At 41.5% G+C, this 20,288-nt stretch overlaps 2 protein-coding genes across 7 annotated transcripts; one reads left to right on the plus strand and one right to left on the minus strand.

Annotated features, from left to right (window-relative positions):
- Window positions 1–2,605: 2,605 nt before the first annotated feature.
- On the minus strand, window positions 2,606–10,197 carry SYCE2 (synaptonemal complex central element protein 2; the record flags this gene model as incomplete). Of its 6 annotated transcripts, none has more annotated exons than XM_081894856.1 (4): window positions 2,606–3,433; window positions 4,328–4,532; window positions 6,042–6,163; window positions 10,036–10,197. In XM_081894856.1, the coding sequence occupies 4 exons, from the start codon at window positions 10,195–10,197 to the stop codon at window positions 3,239–3,241; spliced, it is 684 nt and encodes a 227-aa protein (XP_081750982.1). In that variant the 3' UTR covers window positions 2,606–3,238. The 6 variants fall into 6 exon arrangements, with proteins under 6 accessions (XP_081750982.1, XP_081750987.1, XP_081750983.1 ...); XM_081894861.1 differs by lacking the exon at window positions 10,036–10,197 and adding an exon at window positions 7,941–7,949; XM_081894857.1 differs by lacking the exon at window positions 10,036–10,197 and adding an exon at window positions 7,525–7,789.
- A 119-nt stretch (window positions 10,198–10,316) lies between these two features.
- Window positions 10,317–20,259, plus strand: LOC309360276 (small integral membrane protein 44-like). Its single transcript, XM_081894957.1, has 3 exons — window positions 10,317–10,441; window positions 15,850–16,159; window positions 18,897–20,259. The coding sequence occupies exons 2-3, from the start codon at window positions 15,910–15,912 to the stop codon at window positions 19,055–19,057; spliced, it is 411 nt and encodes a 136-aa protein (XP_081751083.1). The 5' UTR covers window positions 10,317–10,441; window positions 15,850–15,909; the 3' UTR covers window positions 19,058–20,259.
- Window positions 20,260–20,288: the final 29 nt, after the last annotated feature.

The raw sequence follows: 20,288 nt of genomic DNA on the forward strand, positions 1-20,288 counted from the left end.
TATGTATGTGAAGACCTGATGCGCCATTTTTATCGGGCAGGTGACCAATAGCAATCTAAAGCTAATTTCAAACAGTTTGGACAGTAGCAGACAGTGGTGGGGCTGCCCCAATCACCTGGCCTCCTTCCAGCTAAGTGGCTACTGCCTAACAGAATGGAGAGGCGAAGGGCTGAGGTGGCAGTGAGGTTGGCATGGTGGAATCGCACTCGCAGAGCCAATCGGTGCTCCTGGCATGTTTCCACTGCACTGACCCTCATGCATCATCTTTCCCTTGTCACCACTCCCCTCTCCTCCCCTGAAGGTGTCCCTTAAATGTTCCATCAGCTGTATGGGGATGTCTTTCTGTGAGTAGCTCCTGCACAGTATGGGAAACATTTAAGTGACTCAACTTTGGTCAAGTTTGTGGTCCCAGCCACAGCATCACTCCAAAGTGGGGTGGAGCCTTGCCACAGGCCTCTGCCCACCTGCCACTTTGCATTCTTTATGTGTTACATAATCCCTGTTGTTGTGGGGTGAAATTCAGGAAGTTGTAAGTGGGGATGTGCTGGAAGTTTTTAGCTGTTTTTAGCACCTGCGTTCTATAGCCACATTACAATGGGTGGGGCTTAGAGGCTGATCTCAGGTTCTTCCATACTACACCATGTTTTCAGAAACACTCTAGAAATAAAATTAAAATGATGCTTCCTTGCAACACTTGATAACAACACAATATATAATATTGGCATGTCTCCAGGGCCAAGATCCATTTATAAAGTGGGATCTTTTCTGATTGTTTCCTGCTTTACACAATAGCATACTGATGAACTGACGCCAGAATTGCTCAGTAGTTTCCTATGGGGTAGGATATTTAATGGCCCCCTTGAAGGAAAGAGGAACTGACAGACGGGAGCAGTTATGGGGCTGATTCATTAGTATTGCTGCTGCAGCACCTAAAAAGACGCAAAACGAACAAGCAGGAAGCTTCTAATTAAAGGTAGAGAGGCCTGGAAAGTCTTAATAATGTATTGTCAATCCACTGTGGACAGGCTGGCAATTGCCTTGTACCTAAAATAAGATGACAACAGGAGTAATACAAAGAAAACGATGCAACAGGCTGGCAGTGATGTCTTCTGGATTCTCTGAAGAGTGTGAAGCCAAGCATAGCAATTCCAGGTACAAATAAACTGAATGCTGCTGCTGCTTTTTAAATTTCTCAGTGTGCTTTTATTACCTTCAGTTGATTATTTTTATTGCAGTTTGTGTTGGATATTTTTAATAGAAAAAACAGCATATTTTAAATATAATAAATAATTTTAAAACTGGGTCGCAAGCAGTGGCAGCAGCTGATTGTGAAAGTGTCTCTGAATGGAAGTTGGCTGAGTTTACCTTAAAAACAACTCTGCTGAATATAATCTGTATACCAACTGGTTAACTTCAGCACTATTTACTCTCAACTCAACATGCTTCCAGGCCAGTGTAAAACATGAACATAAGATCTTAAGCTGTCACTGCCACACCCAAGGAAGCAATAACTTTTTGGATAGGTCCATGATAAATTAAACCAATTAGCATGCATACTTAAATTAGCAAGTTCAATTTCAATAGTGATCCTGAATACCAATTCTATCCCAGGCGTTCTAGAGCTGAAACAAAGCTCTCCTTGGTGAATTATGATGTTAAATATCTTACAGAGCTTCTCTGAATATTTGCCAGGCATGGACTAATTTATATCCAATTATATCAATATAGTATATGACAGCAACTAATGCACCTGTTTTAAAACGGGTTACATTAACTCTAAATGGAACCCCGGCCAGTAATCTGGCCAATGCACTTTGAAACAGATGAATTTTTTGAGTCATCTTTAAGGGCAGCCCCATGAAAAAAACATTGCAGTACTTTGATCTGGAAGTTACCAGAGCCTGCAGTACAGTAGCCAAATCATTTCTGTCCAAAAGGGTATGGAGCTGTTGCGGCAGCTGGAGTTGAAAATAAGGAACTACTAGCCACTGAGGCCACCTGAGCCTCTAGTGTAACTTGAATTCAAGAAAATGCAGGGAGCAGTGGCAAGATCATGGGACACAGCTGTGAACGCCATGCAGCCTGCCTTTCACTCCTTAAGTTAGTTTGCTAATTTTGCATGTAGTGGAGGATACTGTCCCATCATCCGTATTGATTTTAATACCAACTTCCAGTCCATCCATCCTGTTTTCAGCAAAATGTTTTGGACCAGCCCTGCATATCAAATGAGATAGTGTTGGATATCATCAGTACCCTAAATTGTCTTTGCAAGGAGTATATCATTATCTTGGGGGTAACAAAAATCCCTGGCTTAATTGCAATGCATGCTCTGGTGCAAAACTTGCAGAAATGACTAGCAGTAGTAGCATAATTAATAAGCCATCATGACCAGACAACTGAATAGTTCAGCACCCTTTAAAAAAAATGTCCTGTTGAAATAGCTCAATGATGACAAAATGGAAGCAGGAGACAGAAATCGGGGACCATGTTTCCCTTCATTCTGTTTTAGTCAGTATCTTTTCAAGCCATTTTGTTATATTTATAGTTCCTTAAGACATAATGGCAGTAGTTCAAACTCTTCTGTAAAACAAAAATAAAGTACAGCTTTTCATGCCAATATATTTCCAATTTTATTGAGTTTTCACCCTGGAATAATTCGACTCGTACACACAAGCAAAGAATGACAAACAAAGTGCCTGAAATTTGCTTACTGAGGGCCAAATGTGATATCTGTTGCATAGTTTGGTTTTGTAGTTGATTTTTTATTAAATGAAGGGGAGGAGCCTTTAACTCTTTGTTCCTACTGTGTTGTGATAGGAATCCCACCTCCCATGACACCAGTTGTGATGTAACAGGTGTGTGAGATAGGCCCAGCCAGGCCTGTGGCATGGGCAAAGGAGTAAAGGCACCCTCCTGCCATTCAATGGTCCCAATCCTGCTACCCCACCCTTCCACTTTAGCCATTTAACAAAAATCTGCTATATAATATGAACATGTCTAGTTTGATCCTGATAACTGGGATTCAATTTTCCTTTCTGTTTAAATACGTTCTTCCTTTCCCTACTTTCATTATTTTTAAAAGTATTTTTAAAACAAGTAACAAATTCAGAACAACAAAAACAGTCAGAACTCAGGTTACAGGGGCTTGGGGTACGAAGTAAGTATATATCCATTACATTCACCAGTGATGGAAAAGGACATGTAACAATATTCCCCAACTTTTTCTCTCTCCATGCAATCACAATTCAGACTGCTCACACAGGTCTTTATATAACATCTCCACAGTGTGACAGACCTTCCTGAGCTCTGTTTCAATTTGTTTGATCCTCTCCATTATCTGGTAAAGCTCTTGGATTTTATCTTGAATGAGCTTGTTATGATGATCATAGACAGGGAACATGCTTTCTTCCAACTTCTCTGCCAAGCTTGAAACCTTTTTGGTAGAAAGAGAAAGAAGCAGGAGTTAAAGGAGACTTTAGATTTCTAAGGACTCCTTAGTAATCGGGTTTCCCTAAATAAAAAGACTGCCTGCTTTTCATTTCTAACACAAATGTGTCCACCTATGAGTAGCTAAGGATTAAGTGATAATTCCTTAAGAGTGGCTATGCTCACACATCAGCTGTATGACAGTCACATTTATGTGTAGGGTCTAGGAAGTATAGCAAAATGAAATGGCAGGATCGGGCTGTGACAAGTTAGAACACAATCAAATAGGCAACCATGCAGTAATTGTGAGTCCCTTGGGAGTGATCACAAAACGCTATTTGTGGTGTGGTCACTGTGGGGCTTTTTCAGGTGTTACTGATGCAACATGGACATGTCAGTAAACATAGGAAGGAGAGCCTGGCAAGCAGAGGGTGGCATGCTAAACACTGATTGCACCATGTTGGTCTCCCCACTGCCTCGCCCACTAAACAACAGCGACCCACCTACTGGAAAACTAGTGTAGCAGCTCCACACCACCCATAGAACCACTTCTGCCAAGGACAGAACAGTGCAGAGTTCACGGATGAAGATGAGCAAATTAGTCAATATGGATGTGGAAAAAGCACCTTTCAATACAGGAAGTGGGAAGAGGAAAGAATTGAGGGAGTTTGTCCAGTCGGTGGAGGGGAAGTGGTATGAGGGAATAAACTCAAGGCTGGTACTTAACATTTTTCCAGGACACTGGTGTTAACAATTTGTAAATCTTAGTTAAATGCACCAGGTAGATTTGTAATGTTTTGGGGGAAAATAATACAAAACATTTGCTAACTGGCAAGATGGAGCTCAATAATTCTTTCCTGATCCTCAGATTCCCTGCACTCCATTACCCCCACATATTTACCTTCATCAAAAGACCTTCTCGGAAATTGTTCATGAGCACTTGGTCTTCTTTACGCTTCTCATTCATCTTATCAATAATTTGCTGGGCTCTTTCTTGCAGATTTTCAATAGATGAATCAAGGGCTATAAAATAACTTGAGGATTTGCTGTCCGACTCCCCTCCAGTTGTATTTGAATTAGGAAGAGAGGTGTTGGAAGTTTCTTTCCTATAGATCATGAAAAAATGTCAAATGCTGTTTGAATTGTCTTCATTTTTGCCTTTGAATTCAAAACAGCAAAGGCACCAATATTTTACTCAAGAGCGGGGGCCACTCAATTTATCTGATTTTTAAAAGAAGTTCAAATTATAAAGAAATTGGTTATGCATACACACAAAATAAGCCAAAAGAAATGAATCATAATTTAGTCATATCTTACAACATATTCTACTTCACAGGATTATCAAGAAAGTTTGCTCAAAAAAGTAACAGGAAGAAAAAGTCAAGACCACTCAGTCCAGGCACAAGGGGACATATCACCAAACTGGTTTCTGATTCCAAACCAAGGTGCATTATTGGGGGGGGGGATTCTCATTGGGGGCAAACATATTCACTGTAAATTCAATAAAAAATTGCCAGATGTTATAAAATGTATCTTTCTTAATTTGTCCCCTAAAGAGACATATTTTGCTTAATTATTCTGAGACTGACAGGAATCAGGCTTTGTTGTACCAGGTACCCAGCAAGAGGTCAAGGTATTCCCAATGTCTAGTGATAACCAATCTGGCTGTCATTAATAGGAAGCCTACAAGTTCCTTGAGCTTTCAGCCTTCATTTTAGTTTTCACAGTAATGGAATAGGCAGAAGATCCTGGCCCATAATACAGTTGATATTGATGAAAATCATATCCCCAAAGAATGTTGCTTTGGGACACTCCCACCAAGTAAGTCTCTTTACTGTGCCAACATCGCAAGCAGGAGAGGTTGTTTTAGATGTATGGAAGAGTTGCACTGGCATATTCTGCCAATGAAACACACTTTGAGAATTACCTCCACTCGCACCAAAAGATTCCAGGTTTTCTTCATATCCAAGTCTCTGCCACTGACCCTTCCTCCAAAAAGCCCAGGGGGAGCATTGAGAAGGTTATCCCATTTTATCCTCACAACAACCCTGGAGGCTGAAAGCCCACCAGTGAATTTCATGATTGAGCCAAAGAACCCCATCCAAAGTCCTACATTTCATCTAGTATTCTCTTGATTGAAGAAATGTGGACTCATCCCTTCTCTCTGATCCCATAATTCACTGGGGGTCACTGGAATATTCTGAGGAATAGTCCCTGGTCTTGCATTGCATGCAACAGGTCCCAAATCGGTCCCTGGCATTTACAGGCAGGGCTGGGAAACACACCTGTCTGAAGCCCTGAGGAGCTGCTGCCAGTCTGTAGAAAATACTGAGGTAGATGAACCAATACTATAAGGAATATTCCTATGTTCCAATGGTGCAGCCATAGCTGATACTGCTAAGTGTTCCCATACTAGGAGTGAACCACACTGAAAACCAATCTCTCTAAAAAGTTTGCTTTATGAATGATTCCAACTTTGTTACCCATATCAACTCCTTCACATTTGTTAAATCGTTAGATTAGGACATGCTTTTGTCAATATGCACAGTTATTTTAAGATTTAACAGTATTTTGGTTTATTTGGTGTTTTTTAAAAAATGTACTGTAATTCTTACCTGGATGGATTATCACTTAAGTCATTTCTTTCTAGATTAGTGAAGATGTCAAATGGACTATCAGGTTTATCTTGCTCCTGTTCTGACTCTTGGAGCTGAAATTTCTTATTAGACATAGCAGCCTGTAATGATGAGGAGAATAAGTTTATCTATAACACAGAGATTTAAAAAACGCCAAAGGATAATTACAAAATACTTGTATTACAAAACTTATGTACCATTTCTCTATAAGGAAAATTATAATAAATACTGTAACTAACTGTGAATACTCTCAGAAATTCAGGACAAGCATGCTGAGCAGATTTAGGCATATTTTGTCTGTGGTCAGCACAGTACATGTAAGTGTTCATTCAGAATCCACTAATCAAATCTGTTGTGGGTGATGGAAAATGCTAAAATCTCAGATGGCTCTTACTGATCTTGCCTGGGTCATGAAAGAGATAAAATCCTCATCTAGTTCCAGATGAAATCCAAGCCTAGCATTCAATAACTATGTTTACTTGGATTCCATCCTTGGTTTGGGCCCGTATTTTTCCATCACAGGACAGGACATTAGACTGCAAGCCACTTCTGACACCCCAAAACAGGTTTTGATGCAGCAGAGGCATCAGCTGAACAGTAAAATAAGACACTCAATGTGTTGTGCATGCAAATGATATATATTTCCTACTCTGGATTGTGGCTAATATGGAAAAACAGTTAATAAGATGAGGACAGAGATGCCCATCTCTCTCACATGCCCACCTACATAATGACAGCAATTTGAGAAGGTTAAATAATAAACCTGCAATAGAAAAAAATAATCTGAACTAACTTTCCTCACCCTCCACCCCTAGTTTGCTGAGAACCAAAGAAACGATGACTTCTTGAACAACTTCTAATCTGTTCAGCTTGGAGTTGGCTGCAGAGCATTCTATCCACAATTTGATTTATCCTGCTTCATTTATAGTCACTGTGTTCAGGAAATTCCAATAGGAAAGGAATTAAGTGCAATCTAATGCTCTATATGTATATCTGAGAATGAATCTGAATCACTATGTATGATGGTTTGCTTCTTTTCAAGTGAGTAATATTAATGTTAAATAAATTTTTAAAGAAGCAGTTTTTCTCCTCCAGAACCAGAGCGAAAATATATCTGCATGCAAGATGGAAAACTGGGGTTTTTTTAGCTGATAGGCTGATGAGACTTGGGAGCAAAGAAAAACCTCAGCTCAGACACCTCTTCAGTCATGAAGTTGTGTGACTTTGGCCAAGCCCCTCGTTTTTGTCATGTTGTATGAAAAATTGAGGTTATTGTAAGAGAATTAGGCTTTTATAAGTTACGTATACCATTCAGTTCTCCATTTAAAATGGGAAAAATTTGTCTTTCTTAAACACCTCCCCACTTTTTAAAGCTTTGCTAATGTTACAATTAGAGATAAGGAGGGGCAGGTCATTTTCATGACTGAAAAAGTCACAAAAGTAACAAGTTTTTGTACAGTACCCTGGCACCTTCTTGCTGCCCAGCGGCAGCCATTTTGTGCTGGCACCCACAACACTTTTAACAATGTGCATGTACTGGCACTTTAGGGGTTTTTTACCACAGAAAAGAAAGCACGAGGGGGGGGGATTACAAAATGGTGTAATCTGTGTACGGTAGGGAGGGGAGTTGATGGGGTACATTTCTCTCCACCTGATATTAACCAAACGTCTTGATGTGTGACTAACTACGAGGTCCATGGGACACTACTCAGGACATGTTTAAGAGACATTGCTATATAAATAATCTCACAGAAATGAAAAAGGATTCACACCCCCTACTCTCAAGAAGGATTGTGCATGGAAGAAGAGCCCAAAGGAAAAATAGGAGTGGGGACTGGGGCTTGAAACTGATTTTGTGAGAAAGGTGTCACAGTTTACTTTTTTCCTTCACTGGACCAAACTCTGCCCTGAGGGAAAGCTGCTTCCCGCCCAAAATTCCCTCAGGGCAGCAGCAAGGGGCCTGGGAACAAATATCTGCATTTCCAAATCACCAGCCACCAGAACACATTCTGTTCGAATGAAAGACTATCTATTTTTCTATTTATTTATGCTACTACATATTTATTTATACTCCCCCCTCTTTTCCTGACAGGGAATAGCTATACAGTGGTACCTCGGGTTACATACGCTTCAGGTTACAGACTCCGCTAACCCAGAAATAATGCTTCAAGTTAAGAAATTTGCTTCAGGATGAGAACAGAAATCGTGCAGCGGTGGCATTGGGAGGCCCCATTAGCTAAAGTGGTGCTTCAGGTTAAGAACAGTTTCAGGTTAAGAACAGACCTCCAGAACAAATTATGTACTTAACCCGAGGTACCACTGTACAGCAATACCTCATGCTACGTCATAGTGGGACGTTGAATTCCACTTCATTGTATTTAATGTTTTACCATTTAAATTAAAATTGTAATACAGTGGTACCTTGGGTAAAAATTACAGTGACAATGTATATTAAATAGGCAAACTTCTAATCTTTTATAGAAGCAGACTGGTGATAATTGAGAACAACTGAGATGATTTAATGACACCTACAGTGGGGCCAGGAACCACTACATTTGCAATAATACATAGCATAGATAAACTGGCATTGGTCAGCTAATTAACATATACAGTATTATAAAAAAATAATAATTTCTATTTAACCCAAAAGCAGTGGCGTTGAACTTTTTCATGTATTGTAATTCAGCTGTTTCATGTTGTATTCTTCCTTGAGTCCAGAATGGACACCTTAAGATAAGTTTATTAAAGAGTGTCCTGGAAGGCTGGTTTGTGGATATCCACTGGTTTGTGGATATTGCAGTTTCTCCTGGCAATGTCCACTTCTTGCTCAGTTCAAAATAAAATTAGTTAAACATTAGTTGCAAGTCCAGGGCAATATTTACATATAATATACACAAACACACACATATATATATACATATAATCTGACAGTTCTTTCATTAATTTGCTATTCTGCAAAGACTGATTTGTAGAGTAAGGACAGGATAAGAAAGTTGAAAGCCATGACTCTGAAAATCCAGAGGATGGATAGAAGACTCTTGTCATTTAAAAGTTAACAAATCTAGACTGAGATTCCACAATCAGTGAGGATTTGTGAGTTGTCCTGGATTTGGGTGACACCACATATGAGATTTGCCAGCTGGTGTATTTTTACTATCATAATCCATGTGCAGACAGCACCAAAATAGAGCTTTGCACCTTAAGAAAAGGGGGCACACCTCCCCCTTGCCTTGGCTAATAGGATTACTAAACTAAAATTATTACACTACAGAGCACTATAGCAAAAGCCACCCCACTTTCTTGTTAAAGTGGAGCGATATTTTGAAAAACGATAAGAAAAGAAACGCAAGATAGAGGAGGCAGCGCTACCAGGTGGGAGGATGAACCCTGTCGAGATAAATATTGCTGAGTGTTTCATCCAAGTACATTTCCTTAAGTCCAGAAATGTGCAAATATCCCAGGCAATTCATTTCAATATGTTATGGACTAGTTAATTAATAGCAACAACAAAAAAGCTACTTTCAGCTTTTATTTTAAAAATAAAAATGATTTTTTAAAATAATAATAATTTTAAAATCAAACTTTTGCAGAGTTAAAAGCTCAGAAAGGCAGTTTTAGATTTCCAGGAGTGGTTTTCAACTGGTGGGTCAGGACCTGTTTCAAAAATGTATATGAAATATATATGAGAATAGATGAATAAAAGAATAAGTTAAGGTGATTTAAAGTATGCAGGAAAGGACGAAAATAAATTCAAAGAACTGCAGAAAGAAGGGGAAGGGAGACGACCTTGGAAATGTTAAAATTATGGTTGAATAATTGCTGTAATGTATATAAATGAACCATCTATCTAATTTATATACATTACAACAAACACACACACATATGCATGCTGTGGCCAGCTTCCTGCAATAATGTGCTCCCTTCAAAACAAATTCACTTCATGCTGATAGTTGTAACTCCTTTAAGCCACTACATTTAGGAGATGTGTGTTCAGTTGACTATTCTTATCTTGTATCCTAGGCTCTTCTCTACTGGTCATTGACCGAAATAAATATACTACTGTGCTGTTATCATCAGCTGTGCATTCACAAGCCCAAAATGAGATCCAACCAGACAAGAAACCATTCTGTGACATCACTTGAGTGGGCGGAGTCTTTCCCCTGGGCTTCCCTGGCCAGGCGCTCTCTGCGCTTTTCAAAGCAGCGGGCTGGGCAGTGACCGCAGCTGCTAATCTATTTGTTGTGCTTCTTCAGCGGAGTCCTGAAACCAGAGGAGCCCAGAACTGCCTTCTTCTCAGCTGCTGACTGCCAGACTTGCAAAGAAGCAGATGCGCCATCAAAGCAGGGGACGAGAACATAAAATCCAACATCACCACCCAGGTAAAAGATGGGGAGGGGTATGTGGAAACTGGAAGGAAACTTTTAATAACTGTGCAGGAAAATGATGTTAGTTTCTGTCATTCCTCACATGATAAGCAGCACCCACCAGAATTCCCTTTGCTGCACCAGCGGAGAGTGTTAAGGGTACACGTTGCTTTTGCTCTCCTTATGGAACATGTTAAAATGTGTCTGCTTGCTTTTTCACTTGCCTGAACAGCAGTGCATTAATACAAGACCCCTGGGTTTTATGCTGGATTTGTCGGGAGGGCAGAGAGTCATATAACAGGAGCTGATGCCAAATCGTCCCTTCTGATGTACTTTCCCTTCTGTCTCTCTGTGACTAGCTATAAACTGATGCACCCCCAGAGCCACTCATAACTGGCACTAACAATTTAAAGATAGTGGTTTTTTGTGTGTGCATTTTCTTTTTTCTTTCAAGCCATAACTGCAGAGGCAGGCTAGGGGGGAAACAAGCAAACAAAAGAGCAGTTATTTTAAGCCTTGTAAATCTTAATAACTTCTTGGAAGGCTTAGAAACAAGTAACAGGATTCCACAAAGCCTTTGCTCAGTAACCCTCACTGGAATTAGCAAGAAGGTGAGGAGGCAAATTTCCCCACAAATGACTTTATTGCTTTTAAAATTTGAATTCTTTTCTCAATGGTGTCTTTCTACCTTTCTTTCCCCCCTTAGAAATTAAGTGCTGCTCAGTACCAACAACTGTTATAGCCGACTGGAGGAGGCAGCATCACTTCCTATTGATGAATCTGGTTGGGTAGCCATGTTAGTCTCTTGTAGGAAAAAATAAGACTCCTGTGGCAAAATTCATTTAACAAAGAAGGCTTATGATGCATTGTATTTATTAGCTTTAATATGCCACTACTACATCAGGCTGTGGTGTCCAAACTTTTCTCAGAGGGCCAGATTTGATGAAGTGAAGGGCCGTGAGGGCCAGCCAAAGGGCCAGCCAAAGTTGTTGACCTTTTTGTAGGATTGTTAGGATTGAAATTGTTGACCTTTTTTATGAGGTTTTTTTTAGGGTTGAAGTTGTTGAGGTTTTTTAAGGCTTTAACCCCAGGAAATAAACTGCCACAGGGGCTGGATTAAACCGACTAGCGGACTTTGGACATGCCTGGATTAGGGGCAAACCACTCTTTTTTCCTGCCTTGCTTTTCCAATATTCAAAATAGAGACAGTTTTCCTTTCTAAGGGACAGGGTGCTTTTTTACACAATCCTTCATTTCAGCAAGTTGTTGGACAATGTCATGAAGTTTCTGTCAGGTGAGAACCTTTCTGACTTTTAAAATACAGTACAGCTGTCTAGTTCCCATTTGCCATGCTAGTGCGATGAACTAAGGCTCTGTTATCCTTAATAGCTGCGTAGCTAAAATGCATTTTTGGAGATATTACAAGGCTTTGAAAAGCTGCACGTTCCCGGATCCTAGCTGCTAGGAGTGGCCCTAGTTGGGTGAATAGTCATAGAATCATAGAGTTGGAAGAGACCACAAGGGCCATCGAGTACAACCCCCTGCCAAGCAGGAAACACCATCAGAGCACTCCTGACATATGGTTGTCAAGCCTCTGCTTAAAGACCTCCAAAGGAGACTTCACCACACTCCTTGGCAGCAAATTCCACTGTCGAACAGCTCTTACTGTCAGGATGTTCTTCCTAATGTTTAGGTGGAATCTTCTTTCTTGTAGTTTGGATCCATTGCTCCGTGTCCGCTTCTCTGGAGCAGCAGAAAACAACCTTTCTCCCTCCTCTATGTGACATCCTTTTATATATTTGAACATGGCTATCATATCACCCCTTAACCTCCTCTTCTCCAGGCTAAACATGCCCAGCTCCCTTAGCCGTCCCTCATAAGGCATCGTTTCCAGGCCTTTGACCATTTTGGTTGCCCTCCTCTGGGCACGTTCCAGTTTGTCAGTGTCCTTCTTGAACTGTGGTGCCCAGAACTGGACACAGTACTCCAGGTGAGGTCTGACCAGAGCAGAATACAGTGGCACTATTACTTCCCTTGATCTACATGCTATACTCCTATTGATGCAGCCCAGAATTGCATTGGCTTTTTTAGCTGCCGCGTCACACTGTTGGCTCATGTCAAGTTTGTGGTCAACCAAGACTCCTAGATCCTTTTCACATGTACTGCTCTCAAGCCAGGTGTCACCCATCTTGTATTTGTGCCTCTCATTTTTTTTGCCCAAGTGCAATACTTTACATTTCTCCCTGTTAAAATTCATCTTGTTTGTTTTGGCCCCATGGCCCATCGGTCAAGGTCCTAAATGGTTTTTTTTATAAAAAGCCTTTGGAAGGCAATAGGAAGGTCACTCATTGATACTGATTTGTTAATTTGCTATGCTGTCTTGCATGTCCGCATTCCTATTGATGCATACTTCTAACAACATAGACATGGGACCTGCTTCCTTGTGGTGAGCTCCCACACCTCTGCCAAATTTCTGGGATAGTTCCTGGCCTATGGCTTGGCTACACAGTTATAAAATTTATAAAAGCATTTTTTTAAATTACCATGTTTATTAGTTGCCCAACAGCCAAGATTCTGTCATATAATAGAAACAATAAAACTCAATATACAATTCTAAAAAGAAGCATTAAAAAGGTAAATACTGTATATCACAGAGAGAAAGCTAAAACTATATCCGTTTTAGAACTGCATTCTGAAACATTCCAAGTGTTAAAGGAAAAGATTTAAAAGGCCATCGTAGCTCAGACATCGATTCACTACTGGCTGACCTTTTTTCTGCCCAGTCAAATATTGCTGCTTTCTTTGAATTGGCAAGAAGTGCTTCTACAGGAGTCTTAACTTGTAAGATTATTGAACTGTATTGCATGGCTACAATGAAGTCTGAAGGTGTCTTTTTTACAGCAATCCTGCTATGCTGACCAACATGCAGCATCAGCTAACATCAATAACCCAGAACAAGTTATTGCAAAGAGATTGAGCAGACTTCCAGTTTGCTGTTGTACTCATGGCTTTGTCTTAGGACTCCTACTACTGAGACATTATAAATCAAACTGAATTGTCACTATCCGTACTTTTCGCTTTTAATTTCCTTCTGACCTCACTAGTTAACAGCTCTGCACCTCTTTACTATCACCATGTGTGTGTATATATATCTGCAACTGACAACTGCCTAGTCTAGGAATGATTTATGCCATAATGAAATGTAACTCTTCAAGGTGCCACAAGATCCTTTGCTGATTATTCAGGAAGGTTTTGTGGAAAGAACTAGTACCCCATTCTGACTTAAAATTGCCACATCATTACAATTAATTTTGCTCCTTCCAGCTACCAACTTTATAACTGTAGAAGTAGATGCCAGTACTAATCGTTGACAAAGCTAGCTGCTATTGCCCATCACCTAATCATCCTCCCACAGAGGGCATTTTGCCAGTTGGTGAATATACATAGTAGGAGGTCAGTAAAGGAGCACACCGGGATAGATTTATTATGAAACAGGAGGTTGAAAACACATGGGCTGAAACTCCAGCCCATTCATACTGTACAAAATGCAGACAACTCATTTAAGGTCAGAGCTTTTGCCATCGTACTAAGGGTGTTAACAAAGCAGCAAAAAGTACAGTATGCAAAACCTCATTAAAATCTCTTCTTTGCAGCAATATGAAAATAGTAGCCTACTTAATGGATCTGTTTGCAAATATTATGCTTTGAAATCCTGCAATGCACTGTACATGCTTAGTAGCATTATTTGCACCTTACTTAAATGGGTGTGACTCTGGCGGGAGTGTCATTTAGAAAGGCACAAGAGGAACTCTCCTGACTGTATTTGGGATAAAGAAGGAATTATTTGCAACAGGTTTGCCTTCCCTTTTGGGTTTTGAGCATGTGTGGTAAGATGCAATTGCCCATTTGTTTAATTTTCCTGCCACCCTGCTTGAGGAACACTCCCATCCTGTGATTTAAAGGCTGGGAGAAGCTTGTGGGATTGTCACAAAAGAGACAGATAAACTTCTGGGAGATAAAATGGCCTATGGACCCCCTTCTTAGAGTAGAACTGGGATCTGCCTGGAGCATCCTTCTTAACAGTACCAAGACTCCATCTGTGCTTGAAGTAGGGAACCAGTGGCCTTTCAGATGTTGTTGGATTCTATCTCCCATCAATCCCGGAAACCATGGCCAGTGCTGAGGCATGGCAGTTGTAGGCTAGCAACATACTGATGACAGCAGGGTGATGTAACCTGGCAATGGCCAACCTGTCACCACTAGTAGATCAATTCTTAATTGCTCTCTGCAGGTTATGGGGAAGTTTGTCAGGTAGTTTTTCTTGGTGGTGCAGCACTTGTAGAATCACAACCTGAAATTGCTAAAAAAATAAAAATTCCCCTTATTTGCGAAGTTAAAATAGGGAATTCTAATGCTGAAAGCTGGTAAATGCTGATGTAACCCATTTGTAGGACTCCTAGTAAATTTTCAGTTTCTGTTGAATATTTATTTATATGATAATTTTGAGTGCTTGACATAAAAAAGGACTGGTACCTGCTTTCGAATTTTGAGGGGGAAATGACCTGGCTCTTTTCTAATGGCTAGGGAGGGAAATAGGATTAGTTATTTGGAGCAGAAGACTCAAGGAACTGCCTGGATAACTTGTTTCTTTATGTATAGGTGTTGGGTTTTACTGTACAGTATTATTTACTTGGTGCTATACACAGCTTTGTGATTTTCAACTGAGAAGTGGTATAGAATATTTTAGAAAAGGATGGGGGAAAGCAGCATTCTAAATAAATGGATGAAGATTGACGGAATGAAATTACAAGTTCTGTCAAGGTTTGACAGGATCTGGCATACTGGACTTTTATGCAAACCTCTTACCACACCTAGAGCTTAGTCCTCACTGAGGTGGTAAGCCTGTGTCCAGAAAGTGCTGCTTTACACTGTTTTTGAAAAGATTCCATGTGCACAAACATTGGAGAACCCTCATTGGTTTTTAACTCTCCCCGACCCCAGTGCCATTTTGCCAATCTAATTGTCACTTCCAAAGCTGTTACTGAGCCCAAAATAGCAAAAACTCTTAAAGCAGAAGCTGCTAGGAAACACTAGTCTCTTTTTAAGTCCAGTGTTCCTGCAGTAGGATGCTAAGAAACCTGTTGGCTGGTGTCAAACAAACAGTGAGCCAAACAAACTGATTTCGGAGGGGTTACCCTTTGGGAATACCACAGGGGGTGCAGATCGATGGTTTCCTAGCTGCTGCTGCCAACCCATCCTCCATTCCCCCAACAAAAACCCCTGCATGGTAAGGCAACCCCCCCTTCTCCAATACCACTGCAAATTTGGCTGTAAAAGCAAGTATAAGTCATTTGCAAATGGCATCAGGACAGGGCTCGTGATGGGCCCCTAACTAACCAAAGTATCTTCCCCTTGTGTTTCAGACTCTCCCTGTCCCTGCAGCCACTTATCCACCAGGCAACAAGGCTCCACAATATCAGAACATGGCTCTCCCCTCTCAAACGTGGCCAATGAACATGAGCTCCTCAAATCGCACCGAGACCTTGGCACTACTTACTCAACCCTCTTCCTCCAATGAGAGCCCTCTTTACAGTGAATACCAGCCAGCTGCCTATGACCTTGTTCCATTGCCCAAAGCTGTGCTCTACATGATCATGGCCGTGATGGTGGTGGTGAGTGTGGCCTATGCCATTGTCGGTCACCTGATCAAAGACCTGGCACATGATCTTGCAGGTGAGTGTGGCAGGTGACAGCAGCAGTGATGTACAATAAACTATGCCCTTTGTAGCATTCAGTGCTTTTTTAAAAAATCCCACAATCTGCACCAAGAAAAGCTGAATTCTGTGACCTGTATAAATTATTCAGGCTTCTCAAGCTTTGCCCAATTTACTGTGGTACCTCGGGTTAAGTACTTAATTTGTTCCGGAGGTCCATACTTAACCTGAAACTGTTCTTAACCTGAAGCACCACTTTAGCTAATGGGGCCTCCTGCTGCTGCCGCGCCACCAGAGCACAATTTCTGTTCTCATCCTGAAGCAAAGTTCTTAACCTGAAGCACTATTTCTGAGTTAGTGGAGTCTGTAACCTGAAGCGTATGTAACCTGAAGCGTATGTAACCCAAGGTACCACTGTATTCTGGTTTACTAGCCATGAGAATGGACACTGAGAAATACAGGACACAAACCACACAGAGCCTTATTTCTCTGTGTTGGCATCCATCTGTCTCGAGACAATGGAGTGCACCTACGGGGGTGAAGTCATACCTTTGTGTTAGCAGTGCTCTAGTGACCTCCCCGGGACACAAGCCTGGGTAGTATGTATGGAGGTCCTGGGCTGCCCAGACAACAAGACCCTCTTCTCAGCATCAATGATGTGGTCCAATAGAAAGCAGAGCAAGATGTCTGGCACCAGCTTGGCTGCAGGAATTACCGGAAGAAAGCATACAAGGCGCCATCCAGCTGTCTTAGCGACTCCACTCTGGATTTGTGTAAGGTTTACTCCTTAGTCTTTTCTTCTCCTGAAGATATCCCCACAAGGCAGAAGTAGTTTAGGATCAGATGGGCTACCTTCTCAGGATTATGATCCATATTACTAAGCTTTATTTCTGTAAATCTTATTAATTCACACATTTTGTTTTTTCCAAGCAGACACTGTTGAGATGCTTTCTAGCTACTAGGGCTAGAAACATTTTTGAATGGAAATTGTGAAGAAACTAACTTTGAACTCTGTACCATACTCTGCATTTTGCCTATGCTCCTGTAGTGTGTGTGTGTGTGTATATATATATATATATACAGTATACACACACACACAATATATACAATCAATATACACACAGCCCAGCCTTTTATGACTGTTAAAAAAACAAAAAACTCATTACTTATTTCAATGGGATTCATGTGCTTGATTCCAAGATGTGATAATGTTTTGCACATAGAAATTTCCAACAGTCCTGTGAAATGCTACACAATCTGGTTGTAGTGCTGAGGTCTGAAGGTCAGTGAATAGAGTTATGATCATTCCAATAAAATGTTTTCTGGTGGGACCAGCTTCGTAACACAATTCCCATCTCTATAGGGCTCTTTAGTTGGGATAGGGGAAAGAGATGGGGGAGCTGCAATGACAGAAGTTTAACACTAGGAATTTATGGATACTGTGACCATCTCCCCTACAGCCCTTCATTTCTACTTACAGAAAGTAGGGAAGCGGGTGGCGTGGTGGTCTAAACTACTGAGCCTCTTTGGCTTGCCAGTTGGAAGGTCGGCAGTTCAAATCTCCACAACAGGGTGAGCTCCCGTTGCTCTGTCCCAGCTCCTGCCAACCTAGTGGTTTAAAAGCATGCCAGTGCAAGTAGATAAATAAGTACTGCTGTAGTGGGAAGGTAAAGGACATTTCCGTGCGCTGCTCTGGCTTCAGTCATGGTGTTCCGTTGTGCCAGAAATGGTTTAGACATGCTGGCCACATGACCTGGAAAGCTGTCAGTGGATGAAGGCTGGTGAGATGAGCACTGCAACTCCATAGTCGCCTTTGACTGGACTTAACTGTCCAGGTGTCCTTTACCTTTACTTGCAGAAAATATTTGGGGTTGTAAAGTGTTTCCATCACTAGATATGTGCCACAAAGCATAGCGTAATATGACTATATACCACTACAGCATAAATCTGACCTACACCTTAAAAGAAAGAAAAAAACCCACTTGGGCATAGTAACACCACTATCCCCACACATGACACAAATTTAAAGTACTATTTTGCATTATCTTGTTCTATAATTGAACACTTATTTAAAGCCAACACTACACGGTACCATCTATGTGAGCTGAGCTGGCCTGTCTCCATTCACTTGCCATAACCAACATCAAACTGCTTGCCCTTATATTTGTATTGTATCAAAGCACATCTGTTATATTGTGTGGCAGTCCATCACAGTTACTACTAGAGGCCATGTGCTCAAGTTGATGAATAGAGGTGGGGGGGGGGCAGGGAGGAGATGCTCTTTCCACACCCTGCCGGTCCATGGAGAATGCAGAAACCCATCTGATACAGAGTCAGATGAAAACAGGGCAGTAGCTATCCATAGTAGGCTCCTGTTTTGTTAGCAGCTGCATTTCATTTACAATAAATCAGCAGGTAAGGTTGTAATGCAGAACACTAGTCCAGCCATTTTCTTAGTGGTGCTTTCTCCCCTGCAATGCTAAGGTGCTTTTCCTACAGGAAAGGAAAACACAGGATGGCAGCTTTGGAGACATTTGCCTTTAGGGAATAGGATATATAGCTTAGTGGGAGAGGATGATTCTATAGGCACAAAGACTCAGGCTTACTCCCTGGCACCTCCTTTTAAAAATGTATCTTGGATAGCAAATCAGGGAAATACAACTTGGCTGACAATACAGGGCTGAAACACCTTCCCCTCCTTGATAAAGCGACTGTAGACGGCAGTTTCATGTGCCCCCTTTAATTTCTCCCTCTAGATTGCTTGCTGGGGCCAGCGCCTGAGGAGCCTGACGAGGAGGAGCCAGAGCCCCCACCTCTTACAGGTTTCCAGCCCTCCCTCTTGGCCAAGGCCCGCACTTGCAGCTGCTCAACACACCACCACCAAGAGGAGGTTCATATAACATTAGAGGTGACATAGTGACCGTGGAAGAGCAGGCAGCACAGCCTTGCGGAAAAGGAGAGCGGAGTTCTTGGCTTCCTGAATTGAATGGGAGAAAACGGGCATGGCAGACCAGCAAAAAGAGCCCAAGGAAGGAGGCAGACGACCACGTAAAGAAGCACCGGCTTGTTCTGAAGCAGTCGTCCCGCCTTCTCAAGGCAACAGCTGTCTTGCTCCTCAACTTCTGGGACTCTGCTTCTCTGACGCCATGAACTCAACTTCCATGATTATCATTATTTTTTAGTTTTATAGCCAGTGGCCTCTCCTCCTTTTTCTTCCTAAGACTGAACTGGAGAATCACTGGAAACTCACTGAACCAGCTTCATGAACCAGACTACTGCTCTGGGCCTAAGAGGCTTTTGTCTAGACTGCGAGAGGAAGGGCTGGGCTCCAAAATGGTACCTGCAGACAGAACCTAGGAAACAAGGATCTGGAACCACTTGGTTGTTGAACACTGCTTCAGCTTTGTCATATTTTACTCCATGAGGTGGAACATCCAGAGTCTGGGGAGGGCAAGGACTATTCACACAGCTCTGGCATTTCAAAAAGCGGCTTTTTTTGTACAATAAAGTAATTAAACCTGTATGCCTTGTGGGCTCTTGTCTCCAACTGCTGAATGCTGCCATTATGACAAGAAGTTAATATGACAAGAGGTAGTGACTATGCTTCCTCATTTGGTACTTGGCCTGGTCATGGTCTTAGCTCCTTTTTGAGAGCTTGAATATGAACAAAGTTTTAGCAGAACTCCCCAAGCTGTAGAACATGGACTTTCTTTCTTTGCAGATCTTCCCCTTAGTAGCTGTAGCCCAGATTTTGCTTTAGTTTCCCCCCCCCCCTCAAATTGTGTGTGCTTTATCTGACACCTGCTTGTAGAGATCAGGATATCGAAATGTGTATATACCAAGTCCTTTCCAAACATTTGCCTCCTACCAGGCTTCCCAAAATACAGCTTTTGATAGGAAAAGGCTCAACGTAAAACCAACCCACTGTCCTCTCATGTTCTAATGCTTAACAACATTTTAAGACCAACAGCAGCCCTGCTTGTGGGTTCTTTTGAAGAGGGCATGAGACACAGAAGGATTGGGGATGAAGAGGAGACAATAAAATGATTATAATGGAAGAGAAGAGGAAAGGTTGAGATGGAGACAAATAGAGGAAAGAATTCAAGGCACAGAATTTTTTTTTAAATGCTGAATTTTTGTGCGGTAGG

The sequence above is a fragment of the Podarcis melisellensis genome (genome assembly GCF_964234715.1).
Source record: "Podarcis melisellensis genome assembly, chromosome: 17".
Taxonomy (NCBI): domain Eukaryota; kingdom Metazoa; phylum Chordata; class Lepidosauria; order Squamata; family Lacertidae; genus Podarcis; species Podarcis melisellensis.

Bases quoted from the DNA above. Each gene is read 5' to 3' on its own strand.
- LOC309360276 (XM_081894957.1), top strand. From the start codon at position 15,910: ATGGCTCTCCCCTCTCAAACGTGGCCAATGAACATGAGCTCCTCAAAT. The intron at 16,160-18,896 runs GTGAGTGTGGCA...TTCTCCCTCTAG, and splicing joins CCTGGCACATGATCTTGCAG to ATTGCTTGCTGGGGCCAGCG.